General features: G+C 40.8%; 1 protein-coding gene and 1 long non-coding RNA gene across 3 annotated transcripts in view; one reads left to right on the top strand and one right to left on the bottom strand.

The window, feature by feature from the left end:
• Positions 1-10,818, bottom strand: part of GRB14 (growth factor receptor bound protein 14) — a 138,804-nt gene extending 127,986 nt beyond the window's left edge. The window contains exons 1-2 of the mRNA XM_004464393.4: positions 10,275-10,818; positions 8,861-8,993 (exon numbers count right to left, since the gene is read on the bottom strand). Coding sequence (XP_004464450.1) covers positions 8,861-8,993; positions 10,275-10,465 — 324 coding nt within the window. The 5' untranslated portion in view covers positions 10,466-10,818. The remainder of the gene's footprint in view (positions 1-8,860; positions 8,994-10,274) is intronic.
• Positions 10,819-10,820: 2 nt separating this feature from the next.
• Positions 10,821-14,745, top strand: part of LOC111765575 (uncharacterized) — a 57,377-nt gene continuing 53,452 nt past the window's right edge. Inside the window, exons 1-2 of one of the 2 annotated variants that reach the window (XR_011649264.1) lie at positions 10,821-11,226; positions 11,590-11,897. This is a non-coding gene — a long non-coding RNA (uncharacterized lncRNA). Of the gene's footprint in view, positions 11,898-14,745 lie in introns of both variants that reach the window. The other variant, XR_002797875.3, reaches the window with a different exon arrangement.

Below are 14,745 nucleotides of genomic sequence, written 5' to 3'. Positions count from 1 at the left end.
TGTAACGAGTGTCTGGAGAATGGACCAAGACTAGCTAAAACAGAAAACAAATAGGTCATTTTTTAGGCTCCTGTAGGTGAGAAGACATCAGCCTAAATTAGATGGTAGCAGGGGAGATGGAGATATGTTTTATGGATTCAAATATATTGTGATGATAGAATTAGCTGACCTTGACAAAAGACAAGAAAGAGGTCTCCCTGGTTTTTGGCTTGAGAAACAGAGTGAATGATTTTCTAATTTGAGCAGGAACACCATTTGAGGGCAGAGCAAGAAGCATTTAGAGAAGTATTTAGGGGCTAGGATCACCCTGGACCCTTTTAAGCCAAAGAGAGACTAATGCATATTGGACCCATATCAGCCTCAAATACTTGATTCTGTACTTTAACTTCACCACCTACCCTGGCCCCTCCCAGATTATGTATTCTTCTGATTCTCTTTCTGATATTTGGACTTTGACCTTTGTGCACAATTTCTAGTTTTAGCAATCTCTCCTGCTCCCATCACGTCCATAAAAGTGGTTCCATGCCATATGGAAACCCAAACATGCTCTTTATCAAAGGAGGTGCAGAGAACCTGTGGAAAGATTTGAACAGAGACTGAAAGGTGTTCTAGGACCAATGGGACCTAGGAAGCTTCCCCAAACACCTCTATCTACTGTACAGTAGTTATTAGTGCTTACGGAATCGTCAGAATCACTTGCTCTTGGAATGGAATAAAACAATAAAGCTCTAGAGCCCAGAAAGAGTGGGTAATAAGCTCATATCATGCATCGGTAGCATGACCCAATTAAAAACTAAGCGATTCCAAATCCGCTATCTTTTAATCACATCCTATTGACTCACATCTTTCCACTGAACCAATATTAAGAATGGTGCCTGGGATGTTATTGGTGTCTATTCCGTGGTTCTATCATGAGTTTAAAAGCTTTTACTGCATGGCCTGAGAACCCAACCACTACATATAACATTACATCTTTGGAAAAAATGAATGTGAATAAACAGCTAATTTATTAATGATCTTTTGGAATATGATCATTTGTAAACTGGTGACATATAGATTTTAAACCTCCTATTGGTGTTTAATTTCTCTGTGGCTTTGAAAAAAATTTCCCAAAGGGAAGGGCAAAAAGTAAAGGACACTCTATCTCAGTTATTCCATTTTTCTTATAAATTAATTCTGACCCCTTTCCTCCTGCTCCCTTGCCTTGGCAAAATCTGGTAGCCACTTCCTACTTTCTTTCTTGACCTTTTATCTAGAGCGCCAAAAGGAGAATCCAGGTTTCTTACCTCTGCTCAAACACAAATAAAGTAAAATACAATCAAATGTATTACTACTCCTTATGAGCCCACATTTTTCAAAGCAACAGCCATATGCCTGCAGAATCCTTTTTCTTTTAATTAAGATCCACATTTATACCGAGCCATGGATGATTCCAATTTTCTCTCCCTTGACAGAACATAATACATACCCCCTGGTAAAAAACGAAGCAGAAGTTGAGCTTTCAAAGAAGTGAGAAAACCCATATGCAGATTAAGGTGGACTGCAAATGTACTCTGTAAATTAACCAAAAACTCGAAGCAATCTTCAAACCGGAAAAAAACAGACAAAATAAAATTAAAAATAAATTTAAAAAAAAAACCTTGGCAAAAAGATCTGCTAGAGGATTTAAGTTTTAAAACAAGAAGAGATAACTGTCTTTTGCTACATGCAGTGATGAGTTAGCATGAGGTGGGAGGATCCTGAGTTGGTAGCTGCTGCCATGACCATCTAAGGACCTCTGAGATGCAAGCTCAAGACAACATGTGAGGAAGGTGACCATCACTGAAGAGTGGCATCAGCTAAAACAAGTGTTGGGTAAATATTCTTCAAGTAAATTAAATGAGTTGAGGCAAAGGACTGGACACTGTGAATGAGATAGGCTAAGCCAGGCAAATCAACTGGTGGATAATCACATATCATCCATCTAAGATAAGAATTTGCTTTTGTGTCATACTGCTTTGGGCTTGAGTTCCTTTTTTTTTTTCCTAGAACACTGGATGTCAACTGTTTCCTCCCCAGTCCCATAGGCCATAGCTAGTGAACCTGTACATCCTTACAGAATCTGTTCCCACAGCACTTGCTGAGTGAGCAATGAGCCAGGTCTCTCTCTGCCTTTGGCCACAGTTGACTGAATATGACACATGGGGCTTATCTCTCACTCTCTTTTGTAGAATCTAGTCAGTTATCCAGTGCTGAAGCACTAACAGGAGGAAAACTCAGTGGCGGCCATTTAGTGCTGATGTGCTGACACAATCAGAGCAAGCAAGTCTATAGAGAAATGGCAAATGAAGCAGATTTGTAAGAAGAATCAGAGATTACTTGCTATGCTTGAGAGAGAACAAGAGAGAAAATAGAAAAAGTTATTACCTTGATTTTTGCTGACTCTCTAGTTCCCAATTCCAATCTCTCATAAGACCAGTGATCTTTTGGCCTTCAGGCATGAACACATAACCTTTCAGTCTAGTTCATGTGAGGTTCTGTTTTTTCCAAACAATCAATATCTAGCTAAAACACCAACTAAAGTCCATTCAGAATATTCCCAACTTTTCTCAACTAAATGAAACTGTCCACAAGTTTGGAAGGTCAGATTGTCCTCAGTCTCTGAAAGTGGCAGAAAATAAGAGTAGTACTGATTTCATGCATACATGAAAGAGACTAAAAGTCAGAAGAAAATTCCTTTGTTCTTTGCCAGGTGATTATTATTCAATTGGTTTTTAACAAGCAACCCTGCTGATTCTGAGGAAGGTGGTCCACTTTGAGAAGCAATGCTCTGATGCCTACTTCTAATGCCTGATTTCTACAAAGAATTGTCTATTTTCAAATTATTCTTCTTCAAAAAATTGCTATTAATCAAGTGCTAGCTTTCAAAAGTAGCAAATTTCTGTTGAAAATATATTTATTTGAAATCCTAATAGGAGCAAATATTGTTTCTATTATTCTTTCTGCATGTATATTTGTGTTTCATTTCACCTTAAATGGGATTTTGTGAAATAACTTGGAGTTCTAGGTATAATTTATAAGATTTCCATCTGAAAATGACTTCTGACTTCCCAAGAGTTAATCTGAAACTTCTGAAACATAGCCAGCTTATAATATGAGGATTTCATGTGTTATTCCAACTAAGAAATTTGATTATGGATGATTTAAGATGATATCAAGGAATTATTGTTATTTTTGTTAAGTGAATAACGGGTAAGTAGGAATGTAATGACATGATATTATGATTGCTTTAAAATACTTCAGCAAAGAAACTAAAAAGAAAAAAAAGTGAAGAAAATAAGACAAAATCTTGATATTTGCTAAGTCTTATTAATGGGAAGATAGGGTTACAGTTTATTTCTTTCCACTTCTGTGTATACTGAAGAAATTAGCACTGTGCATTCAGTTAATGTAGCAGCCATACAAGATTCTTATAGGACCACATACACAGTCGCAGAACTGTAAAAATTGCAATAATTACTGGCATCACAAAGGAATGATATCAGAGGTCCTGTAACTGGGGGACAAAGATCTACTTATCCTTTGTTAGACCCTGGCACACAAGAGGAAAAGAAATCAAAGTCTGAACATATAGTAAAATAATTTCTGAATTATTTGGAAGATTTTTTTTTCCTTAATGAGATATATGAAAAATATGAATTTGATAGAGAAGAACAGAAATAGAGTAGTGAGAAGCAAATGACAGTGGGACACTATATTCTTTTTTTTTTTCAATATTTATTTTTTATTTATTTCTCTCTCCTTCCTCCCCCCCTACCCCATTGTCTGCTCTCTGTGTCCATTTGCTCTGTGTTCTTCTGTGTATGCTTGCATCCTTGTCAGCAGCACCAGGAATCTGTGTTTCGTTTTGTTGCATCATCTTGCTGAGTCAGCTCTCCATGTGTGTGGTGCCACTCCTGGGCAGGCTGCATTTATTTCACACAGGGTGGCTCTCCTTACAGGCCGCACTCCTTGCGCATGGGGCACTCCTACGCAGGGGACACCCCTGTGTGGCACGGCACTCCTTGGGCGCATCAGCACTGCGTGTGGGCCAGCTCATTGCAAGGGTCAGGAGGCCCTGGGTTTGAATCCTAGACCTCCCAATATGGTAGGCGGACACTTTATCAGTTGAGCCAAATCCACTTCCCACTATATTCTTTTTGATTGCCCTTTATTTAAACTGTGGAAGTCCAGTGTCTGTACTTCTTTTCTTAAAATCTTAAACTAGGAATGACATACCAACTTTGTGGTGTTCTTGTGAGATAACATCCTGGAGAATGTAAACTATATGCAAAACTGCTTATTAATAATACTAATAAATCTTAGCTGATGACATAAGCAATTATTTAGTAGCTCTTTCATACAACTTTAGAGAGAAAATGGGAAAGAAAACTAGAGGACAAATACAAAGAAACAATTACAGTAGAGGAAGGAAAAAGGAGGAATTTATTCCAGGTCCTTAGATGAACGTTAGTAAATGCCTTTGTCAGTCATCTGGGTCTTTCTGTATTAAAGGCAGTTATAACTAACAACACTAATATAAATTTATTATTTGTTCTACACTTATGGTTCTCATTTTCTTTTGAAAATGTACTTACCTATAAAAGGACTGTTCAAATCCCAAGAAATTCAGATTTAGGTCTTGGCTATGCCACATCAGCCAGTTAGTTGAAGAGTGTTTCCCCAAAATTCAGGTCTACTGGGAACGACAGAATGTGACCTTACTTGGAAATCAGGTTTTTTAATATACATACTAGTTAAGGATTTCAAGATGAAATCTTCCTGGATTCAGAGTGGTTCCTACGGAAGCAGACTTGACCCAATGGATAGGGCATCCGCCTACCACATGGCAGGTCCGCGGTTCAAACCCCGGGCCTCCTTGACCCGTGTGGAGCTGGCCCATGCGCAGTGCTGATGTGCGCAAGGAGTGCCGTGCCACGCAGGGGTGTCCCGGCGTAGGGGAACCCCACGCGCAAGGAGTGCACCCCATAAGGAGAGCCCAGTGCCAAAGAAAGTGCAGCCTGCCCAGGAATGGTGCCGCACACACGGAGAGCTGACGCAGCAAGATGACGCAACGATAAGAAACACAGATTCCCTTGCCGCTGATAAGGATAGAAGTGGTCACAAAGGAACACAGCGAATGGACAAAGAGAGCAGACAACTGGTGAGGGGAGGGGGAAGAGAAATAAATTTAAAAAAATAAATCTTTAAAAAAAAACAAAAACAGAGTGGTTCCTAAATCCAGAGTCTGGTGCCGTTTAAGAAAAGACACAGAGGGTCACACAGAGGAAAAGACCAGGTAAAGACAGAGTCTGGAGCTATGCTGCCACAACCAAGAAACACCTGACTTCACCAAGGAAAGATTATTCCCTAGATACGTCCATGGGAGAATGATCCTACTGACACCTTGATTTGGCATTTCTAGCCTCCATCATGCAAGCAAATGAATTTCTATTGTTTTAAGCCACCTAGTTTGTGATACTTTGTTATGGCAACCCTAAGAAAAGAATGCAGCCACGTTAACCTCAAACTCAATTCACTGTAAAAGAAAAGCAAAGATCTCTTCCAGCTCAAATATTCTACCATGCACAGTTTTTCATTGTTTTTTTATCTTTAAAACTGTCAGAGGCTCTATTCTGAATTAGATGTACTACAGAGTTCAGGGAAGCAACTTACCAAGAGCTGCTACACAAGTTGGGTCTAATAACAAAAATTACCTACCTGTAAACCAACTTGAGACAAGAACTAATCTGCTACAAGGACTAAAAGTATCTTACCTTTACTCTTTATTCAAATAATAGGTTTTTATGGTTCATTGCTAAGGAATGAATTCCTGGTTAATATCAATCATATTTTTTTTTTTAAAAAAAGAGACATCATATTCATGAGGTAAGCAGCTTTTAATATAAAATCTCAATTGCAGATAAGCTTTCTGTACCATCTATATAAAGGAAAGTTTACTTTAAATCTGTTTTATTGAGAAACATGACATGATATACCTAGGAAATATACATGGTCAGCATTATAACAAGAGGAAGAGAGGGAAAAGAAACCCATTTCTATATCATTCCAGCTCTCATTTTCAAAGAAAAATACTGAAAGCCTACAGTATTATATACTTTGGGGCATTTTATGAACAAAAAGAGATAAAACATATCTAATTTGTGGCTTCAATGTACTTTACCACTCATGCATTATATAGGCAACTCAAACTGTAAAAAAAAAAATACTTTTGACCTATAAAATGATTTTTGACTGTGGTTTTCAAAAGCCAGATGAAATGTAACATTTCTGGACTGGATTCTTTCTAACTTTCTGGTATTTATTTGTAAATAACAATTACAATTTTTTACATTTTCTATGGGGAAGAAAGAATTGCTAAAACAATTAGAATGGTTATACAAAACAAAACAAGAGAATATAAAGAAAAAAGATATCTTCTCCTTAATGTTTCGACCATAAATAATAATCAGTAAAACCCATCACATACACTCATTTACATCATCTCAATAGGTCAGATATCATTTGCCATAGATACCATCTTGTAAAGGGGTCATTTCTGTCTCAAAGCTTCTGATCTTGGTGGAATTACTGACATGGAGTCATTTATTCTCAAACCTCACTCATTCCAAAGAAGTGAGTCATGTACAAAGAAATAAGAACAAAGGGTCAGTCCTACATACAAAGTCGAGGTGGGAAAAGTGGAAACATAAATGAATGTGAAAAGGAACCTTCCTTCTTCCCAAGTTTGGAATACTCCTCTCTTCATAGAGACCCCAACCCTCAGGCCAAGGAGCAGGCCTTCTAAGGTAAGAACGCCCTCCAGGACTGGTCCCCAGGAGTACATCAGAGCTCTCTGCTCATTAAACAGTGTGGAACCGGGACACAAGCCAGAGCAGGAAACCTGTCTGGAAGCAACGGTAACATATCACCTTTTTCCCATTTTGCCTATTTGCTAATCCTGCTCTGATGAAATGTTGCCATTCCCCACACTTAGGGTTCCCCCTGCCTTAACCCTGACACCTTATTCACTCTCTCTTTTTTCTCTCTCTATTGACACATGCATACCAACAGCTCTTCTCTTTCTCTACTCAAAATAAACACTGCCCCAGCAATGAATCTCTGAGCGATTCTTCCAGTGTCCATTCACCAAATTAAAGTGAGTCAGCTGAGCGCTTTCTCCCTCTACCGTCCTTCCTCTCTTCATCGTCTCCCCCTAATTCAACACCAAATCAAAACCCTGCTTGGATAAACAGCCCTTGGATGGCATCCTTGCTAGCTCAATGCCTCAGTACTAAGACAGTTCAAGGAACCTGGAGTTCTCCATAAATATGGAAATAATCTATTAAATTCCCCAGATGATTGTATGTCATCATTAGACATTTCCTTTTCCCATTCCAGGTCGCACAGACAATCCAGAAGTGATTTCCCCACCACCATCACACACAATCAAATCATCCATATTCCCATCTTCCATTCTAACCCAAAAGCCTAACCCTCAAAGGACCCAGACATTTCACCAGGCCTGTTTTTACGTTGGGATCTGACTCTAAACCACACCCTGATAACAAAGTTCTGAGAAAATCTCCCCCAGTCCATCATCTCATCCAAAGTCATAGTCCTGCCCACTTCAGAACTTGCTTCTCCATGGCAGACCCTGATTCAGAGCATACCTCTATTCCTGGAATATTTATTCCCACTATCTCCAATCTTTACCCAAAACATAAGCACCAGTTAGACTTCAATTTACCCCAAATGTATGTAGACCTTGCTACACCAGATTTCCGTCAAAACACAGCATTCCTTGGAAAGCTTCCTACTGCCTTTATTACTGCTATATGTTATGAAGAATTCATCTTTTCCCTAGGATATTTCCTCCATTCCTAAAACTATAAACACACATCCTTTAACCCACCATAGAGGAAGTAGTAAAGTTGCAGAAAAAAGAAAGAGAACAATAGATGGGGAGAAATGATCAACTGTCTTGCCCTTCTGTGTTCATTATACCCCTTCTCACCTCAAGCATCTCACTGTTAACATTTATTGCTGCAACCCTTTCAAACAAGATGGATTTTGCCTCTCTTCATTTTGCTGGCTTAAAACTGGGGGAAGGAGAAAACTAAGTGGGTAGGGGGCATATTGAGACAAGATGGATCATTCTAGGGTACCCTGATTTTTTTCTCTCAGAATATATATAATAATGATAGATCTCCCTACAGTTGCTCAGTCATTATTTCTTTGAATTCTAAGTTGTTTTAGTCAGTCCCAAACTTGAAAAGAAAGGAAATCACAAAAATAATGTCCATCTTCTAGTCATCACTTAGAAGTCATCTACCTTCTGAAGACAGAGGCCTCCAAACTGAAATAAAGACATGTCAAGTCCCAAAATTCCAACTATTAGATTCACTATATCATTTTCCTTTCATAATTGAGATTGGCTTGGATTGAGATTATGAAAGATTAAAGATGGTATTGAAGGAATCAACCAATCTCATCTCCCCACTACCATTGCCCCCCTTCCCTCACTTCAACTTAATAATCTATTAAAACATGTAACTCTCCCACCTACCTTGTAAATAACAGCTCCAAACACTGTGCTTTACATATACTCTCTCTTTTAACCCATCTCAAAACTCTAAGAGGTAAGTTTTAACATCCTATTACATAGACGGAAAAAACTGAGGCCCAAAAAGGAAAGTCATACCAAAGAACTATGTCTGTCTAAAGAACGATTGCCATAAGTCATGCTAATTTTTGTGATTATTTTAAGTTACTGAATATCTGAAAACTGAATGATTTTTTGAACTGCGATTTTTTAATCAGAAAATTTTAAAACGCATACCTGTTTTTTTGTTGAGTTTGCTTTGGGAAACAGGCCTGCTGACAATACAGATGTAAATGGAGAACAGCACAGCTCGGGAAAAGGGTTTGGAATAGATGGTATTTCCAGAACATCAAGATCTTTCTTTTTTCTCCTACACCAAGGGAACATAGGATGTAATTTACATAAAACAGAATGTAAAATATAATCGCTGTCAGGATTTAAAAATGTGTTAGGGACAACATGTACAGCTCTATGACAACACTAATATTATATAAAGTATACTGAAAAGGTAGTAATATACTTTCTGTGGATCAGATTAATATGCTAATTATTACAAATAAATCTTCTATGGTATTCCTATATGGGGAGGGAGGGGGAGGCCTTTAAAAAAGAAAAAATCACCAGGCATGGAAACCTCATTTCCTGCACATTTGATACTCTTCCTGAAGTAAAAAGGTAGAATACACAATAATTAATGCAAAAATTATCCTGAGAAGTTGAACATTGTTATGTGTCCATGAAATTGGCAAAATCTATAAGTTACATTTAGTGAATTCATTCCTATATTATACTAATCACTTTTGGAAGTTATGACTTATTAATTATAGCTGTAGTTCATCTCACTTCAAATTTCATTCATAATGTTGCCCACACACAGTCTGTTGATTTTTCAAGTGCTTATAGATACTAAACAGCAAGGCAGTGTTTTTGAAGAGGTAAGTTAATAGAACATGGTAGTATAAATGTACTGTAGTCCACTGGAGAGTAATTTTAACTTCACTGAAGTTGGAGCACTATGAAAATCTGGGGAAAAACTGTCCCATTGAAACGTATGAAAATAATGGACCATAGTTGTTTTTTTTATTATTGCAGCCTTTTTCTTTCCTAAAGTACGTGTAAAATTGTGAACACTAAAGGCACTTCATGCTGAATGCTATGGAGATTGGGAAACCTTTAAAGCCTCTATTCTTTCCTCCTGAACAGCAAGAATGCTCAAATGTCAATTCGGTGCTTTGCTTCTCCTGGGTCGCTGTAAGACTCTATGTGGGAGGTGAACTCATTATGCTATGATTCTAAAATGCATATATACAATTAAAATGATTGCTTATTAAAAAAAAAAAATCTAGGGCCACGAAGAAGGAAGACAGGGGTTGAGGGTCAACCTGGAGCTTGGCCTCCTAGTTCACACCAACGGGCAGAAGCGAGGGAGACCCGGAGCTCTCAATGAAACGGTGATGCTATTTATAAGACGCTGTGAGATCGCAATGTCCTGCCGATCCAGCAGGAGCCAGCTCAAAGGGAATTGTCTTCAGAGACTTTCACAAACTTGGCCCAGCTCTGGGCACATGGCGCACCCCCTAGGACCGCCTCCTCACCCCCTCGCCGGCTGCCAACCCAGGACACTCCCCCGCGCCCTCCCAGGGTTGCCTACCTGTCCGCAGCACAGCCGCGGGTCCCATCCGGAGGGGGCAGGAACGCCCGAGCGTGCAGCCAGGGGGCTGCTGCGAGGTCGCGGGCGTCGCCCCTCCCGTGGGAAGCGGCGCACACCTGGGCGGCCAGCGGCGAGTCCCGGGCAGCCGCCCTGCCCGCGGCGCTCTGCCCATCTTGCAGAGAAGTGGTCATTGTCGCCGGCCGGGGAGCTCGGGCGTCATGGGAGACCCCGTGCGAGGGCGGCGGGGGAGAGGGGCTCGGGCGGTGGGGGACGAGGCGCTGCTCAGACAGTCGGAGCGCTCTGCAGGTGCGGTGGCCTCGCCGCCTGCGCCCGCGGCCCCGGCGGCTCGGAAGAGCGGCGGAGCGGTCGGCGAGGCGGCGGGGGAGGGGAGGGGGCGGAGGAGGAGGGTGGGGAGAGGGGAGGAGCGGCGGGTGGGTGGGGGCCGCGGGCGGCCGGGCGCGGCGCGGAGGGGGTGGGGAGCGCGTGCAGGCGCCGGGTCGGCCCAGCCGGTGGCCCCGGCGCCCGGCGGCGCTCGTGTCGGTCCCCGCCGCCGGCGCCCGACGCCCGGGCCGCCGCCGCCTCCCGAGGTGGGCGCCCGAGCGCGTGCCTGAGGCCGGGTCAGGGCAGGCCCCGCGCCGCTGGAGGCGGGGACCGGGCTGAGGCCGTGCTCCCGCCGGGCTCGCCTTGCGGATGGCAGGCGGGTAGGGGTCTCGGCAGCGCAGACCCCCCCGGACCTTCCATTCTTCCTGCTTTCCTCTTGGGGATCACCCAAGGTGCCGCTGGGCCGCCATGACAGGCCTCGCCGTGGCAGGGGACGAGGTTTGCCCTGGTCCTGCTCCATGGGCCCTTTCCTGCCTTCACACCGCAGCCAAAGGTGGGGTCTGAGGGTCGGAGAGGAAGCAGGCAGTGCATCATTTTAGAAAACCGAGATATTGAGAATTCTGAGTAAAGCGTGAGTAAACCGAAGATGTCTTTGGAATTAGGAAAATTATGACTCCCTACCCTGCCTAGTACATCCTTGCAATGGCCCTATAAAAACCCCCATTTTACAGGTAAGGAAACTGAGGCTCAAATCCGTCAAGGACTTTGCACGACAGCACTGATGCTGTCAGGATTTCAACCCAGAGGATTCCTTCCCCAAAACCCAGAAATTTGCAGTTGTAATTAGCACTATCTTCACCCCTGAGAGACATAGAACCCTACTCTGAAATTCTGGATGATACTGTTTCCGCTCTTCCCGTCAGTTCCCCCATTCCAGTAAGCTGTTGAAGATTTCCAAATGTTTTACACACTCTTTGTTCTTTGACCAAATTAGGTAACATCTATCCCTGGCATCTGCTTCACCTCCCCAACCTCTGCCCAGGGAGAGGCAAACACTGCCTCTCCAGGAAAGGCACAACTCCCCCACCCCACCCCCACTCCGTATCCATGCATCCTCCCTCTCGGAACCACGTTGTGATGACATCTAGGGCTCACTGACTTCTAGCCTGTGAGGAAACCTTGGAGTTCTTCAAGGACACAGAGAAAATCTTTGAGTCAAAGCATCAAGGGAATCCAAGACCTTCATTTTCCTGGTGGCAAAATCGAGGCCCAGAAAAAAGGACGTCTGGCCTGCAAAACATGGTGAGTGTGGTCTCCAGGAGATTTAGGCAATGCAGTGGCCTAGCCAAGTAAAAAAAGGTGGCTCTCCTGAGTGATAAAAATAGTACTAATAAATGATAGGTAACCTTTATTGACACTGTATGCAGTCAAAACCCTCACATCTAATTCCCAGAATTATAGCCTGAATTCCACGTATGGGATTCACACGTGAGATTAATATAGAAACACACAGATATAATGGGGTTATTCTAGAAAAATAAAAAAGAGCTATGTATTATATTTGCAGGTAACTGAAACTAAAGAATCAAAGAAAGAAATTTTAATATTATAATCATCCCTGGTTTCATCCAAAACTCTTCTGCAGGCAGCCATTTCTACACTCTGAGGATGACAGAGTTTGAACCATCTAACAGGGTGAACCAGTAACTGAAGTGGGTTCCCTCCTGACCCTCAACAATACTTCCTGGGGCTCTCTGTTTCCCTCTCTCTCTCTGCCTCTCTCTCTCTCACACACACACACACCACAGCAGGTTCTCATTTTTTTTGTTGTTGTTGGAGCGAAGGATAGGAGGAAACCTCATATATCTCTGGAACCTGGAAACACCATAACCCACTTTCCAGCGGAAATTTTTTTACCTCATTCATTGTTTGAAATGAGATCTCAACTGGTCTCCCCTCTCCAGGCACTCAAATTATTTTCTTCCATTTAAGGAAAATCCAAGGAGTATCCATTTGTAAGCCTTATGCTCCTCCTTTAACCCCCATTAGCAAAAATTATAAACCATTTAGTCAGCAGGGGGAAATAACAGGTCTCTAAGGAATGAGAACATTAATAGTTTTGATTCAAAAATTGGCATTAAATATTGAATTTACTCCCAATAATACCTGGAGGATCTGTACCAAGAATTATTAGAATTAGATCATTCACATTTTTGCAGTAAGCAAGACCCAGTTTTCATATCCAAGAGATTTATAAGAAATGGTTCTAAATAATAAAAAATCTATGCAGTAATAAAAGATGCAGAGTACTGTCAGACCTCCTACAGCCTCTGAGAAGACAGACGCATTTTCCTATCAAAAGGGGAGTTAAAAAAAGATTTCCCTTCCCATCCCTAACAAGGACTTCTGAAACTCTTGGTACCAAAGAGCAGGTCCTCCTCTTCCTGGCTGCCGTCCTTTTTGAAATTATAAAGGAAGCAGTTTGTCTCCTAGCCCTTCCCCCACACCATGGGCTTTTTATGTCTCTTTGCAGCTCCGGTTCCTGTCTTCTCTTCCAGGGATCCCAGTCTTCCCACCCTTTATGGAAAATGTGCCCTACTTGCTTTCCTGTGTCTTTGCTCATCAAAGCAAATTTCTTAACCCTTCATATCAGGAAAGTTAACACATACAGAAAAGAAGTTCACAAAACAAAAATATAGGATGACTTTATCACAAGGCAAACACTGATGACAGGTCATGAAATAGAATATTGTCAGCCCTCCAAGAGCACTTCTCTTTGCCCTCCCCCAATCCAGATATTCACAGTAATTGATCCTTTGATTTTATTTATAGTTTAACCATCTAAATATCCACCTCTAAACACAATAGATTAGTTTGTCTGGTTTTGACTTTTACATAGAGGAAATCATACAGTATGTACCCTTTTATGCTTGACTTGGTTTCCTTAACATCCTATTTGTGATATTCTTCTATGCTCTTGCAAGTAGCTGAAGTTCTTTAATTCTTCAGTTGTATGTAAATACAATCTATCCATTGTAAGGTAGGTAAACCGCTGGACTTTTTCCACCTTTTCACTATTGTCAGTAATGCTGCAGTAGGTATTTTGCATGTATTTCTGTAAGGTATATAACTAGAGTGGTATTGTGAGGTCATGGTATATGTGTGTTCAGCCTTAGTAGATTGTGCCAGTTTCCCAAATTTATTGTACCAGTTTTCATCGCCACCAACATTGCACGTGTCCTCACTTCATGTCCTTGATGATTGTGATATTATTACAATTTTCACAGTAGACGTTTTGGTGAGTGTATAGCTCTATCTCATGGTGGACTTTGACTCCTCCTGATGGCTAATGAGGCAGTTTTTAATGTGATTATCTGCTATTTGGACATCTTCTTATGATAAGTACCAATTCAAATCTCTTGCCCATTTTTATAAGTTGTTTGTCATTATCTTATTCATTTATAGAAGTTCTTTTTATATTCTGGCAACTAGCTTTTGATTGGCTTTTTATTTTCTAAGTATTTTCTCCTGTTCTATGGCTTGCTTTTTTTATCTCTTAATGATATCTTTAATAAACAGAAGTTCTTCATTTTAATGTGACCAAATTTATCCTTTTTATGGTTATGTTTTTTAATATACTGCTTAGAAATCTTTTCCTATATATTCTAGATATTAATTACTTTGCCTTTCAAATTTAAATTCATGCTCCACCTGGGATTGATTTTTTTATTCTAATGGTAAGAAATAAAGGTTGTTTTATTTTTTCCATGTAGTTAATTTTCCCAGCACATTCAATGAAAGGATCATACTTTCCTCACAACTCTGCCATGTCTCCTTTATCATCTTTATCTTAATTCAATTGTCCATCTACCAGGGTTCTGTTCTCAGCTCTATCTTCTATTCCATCCGTTTATTCACCAATATTTGTGCTAATGTTATGTTATCTTAATTACTATGGTTTATAATAAGTTCTTATTTCTAAAAGAGCAAGGCTTCTCATTTTGCTCATTTTCAAGATTGTCTTATTGCTTTTAGAATTAACTTTTCAAGTTCTACAAAAATCTGTAAATAAGTTTGTGGAGAATTAATATTTTTAAATAATAATGCTCCTAATTCATGGAATTGCTAAAATCTTCCATTTGCTTATATC

This window comes from Dasypus novemcinctus, chromosome 7 (assembly GCF_030445035.2).
Source record: "Dasypus novemcinctus isolate mDasNov1 chromosome 7, mDasNov1.1.hap2, whole genome shotgun sequence".
In the NCBI taxonomy this organism is placed as follows: domain Eukaryota; kingdom Metazoa; phylum Chordata; class Mammalia; order Cingulata; family Dasypodidae; genus Dasypus; species Dasypus novemcinctus.
The sequence above is the reverse complement of the archived record's forward strand: the minus strand, read 5'-3'. Positions and strand labels throughout refer to the sequence as shown.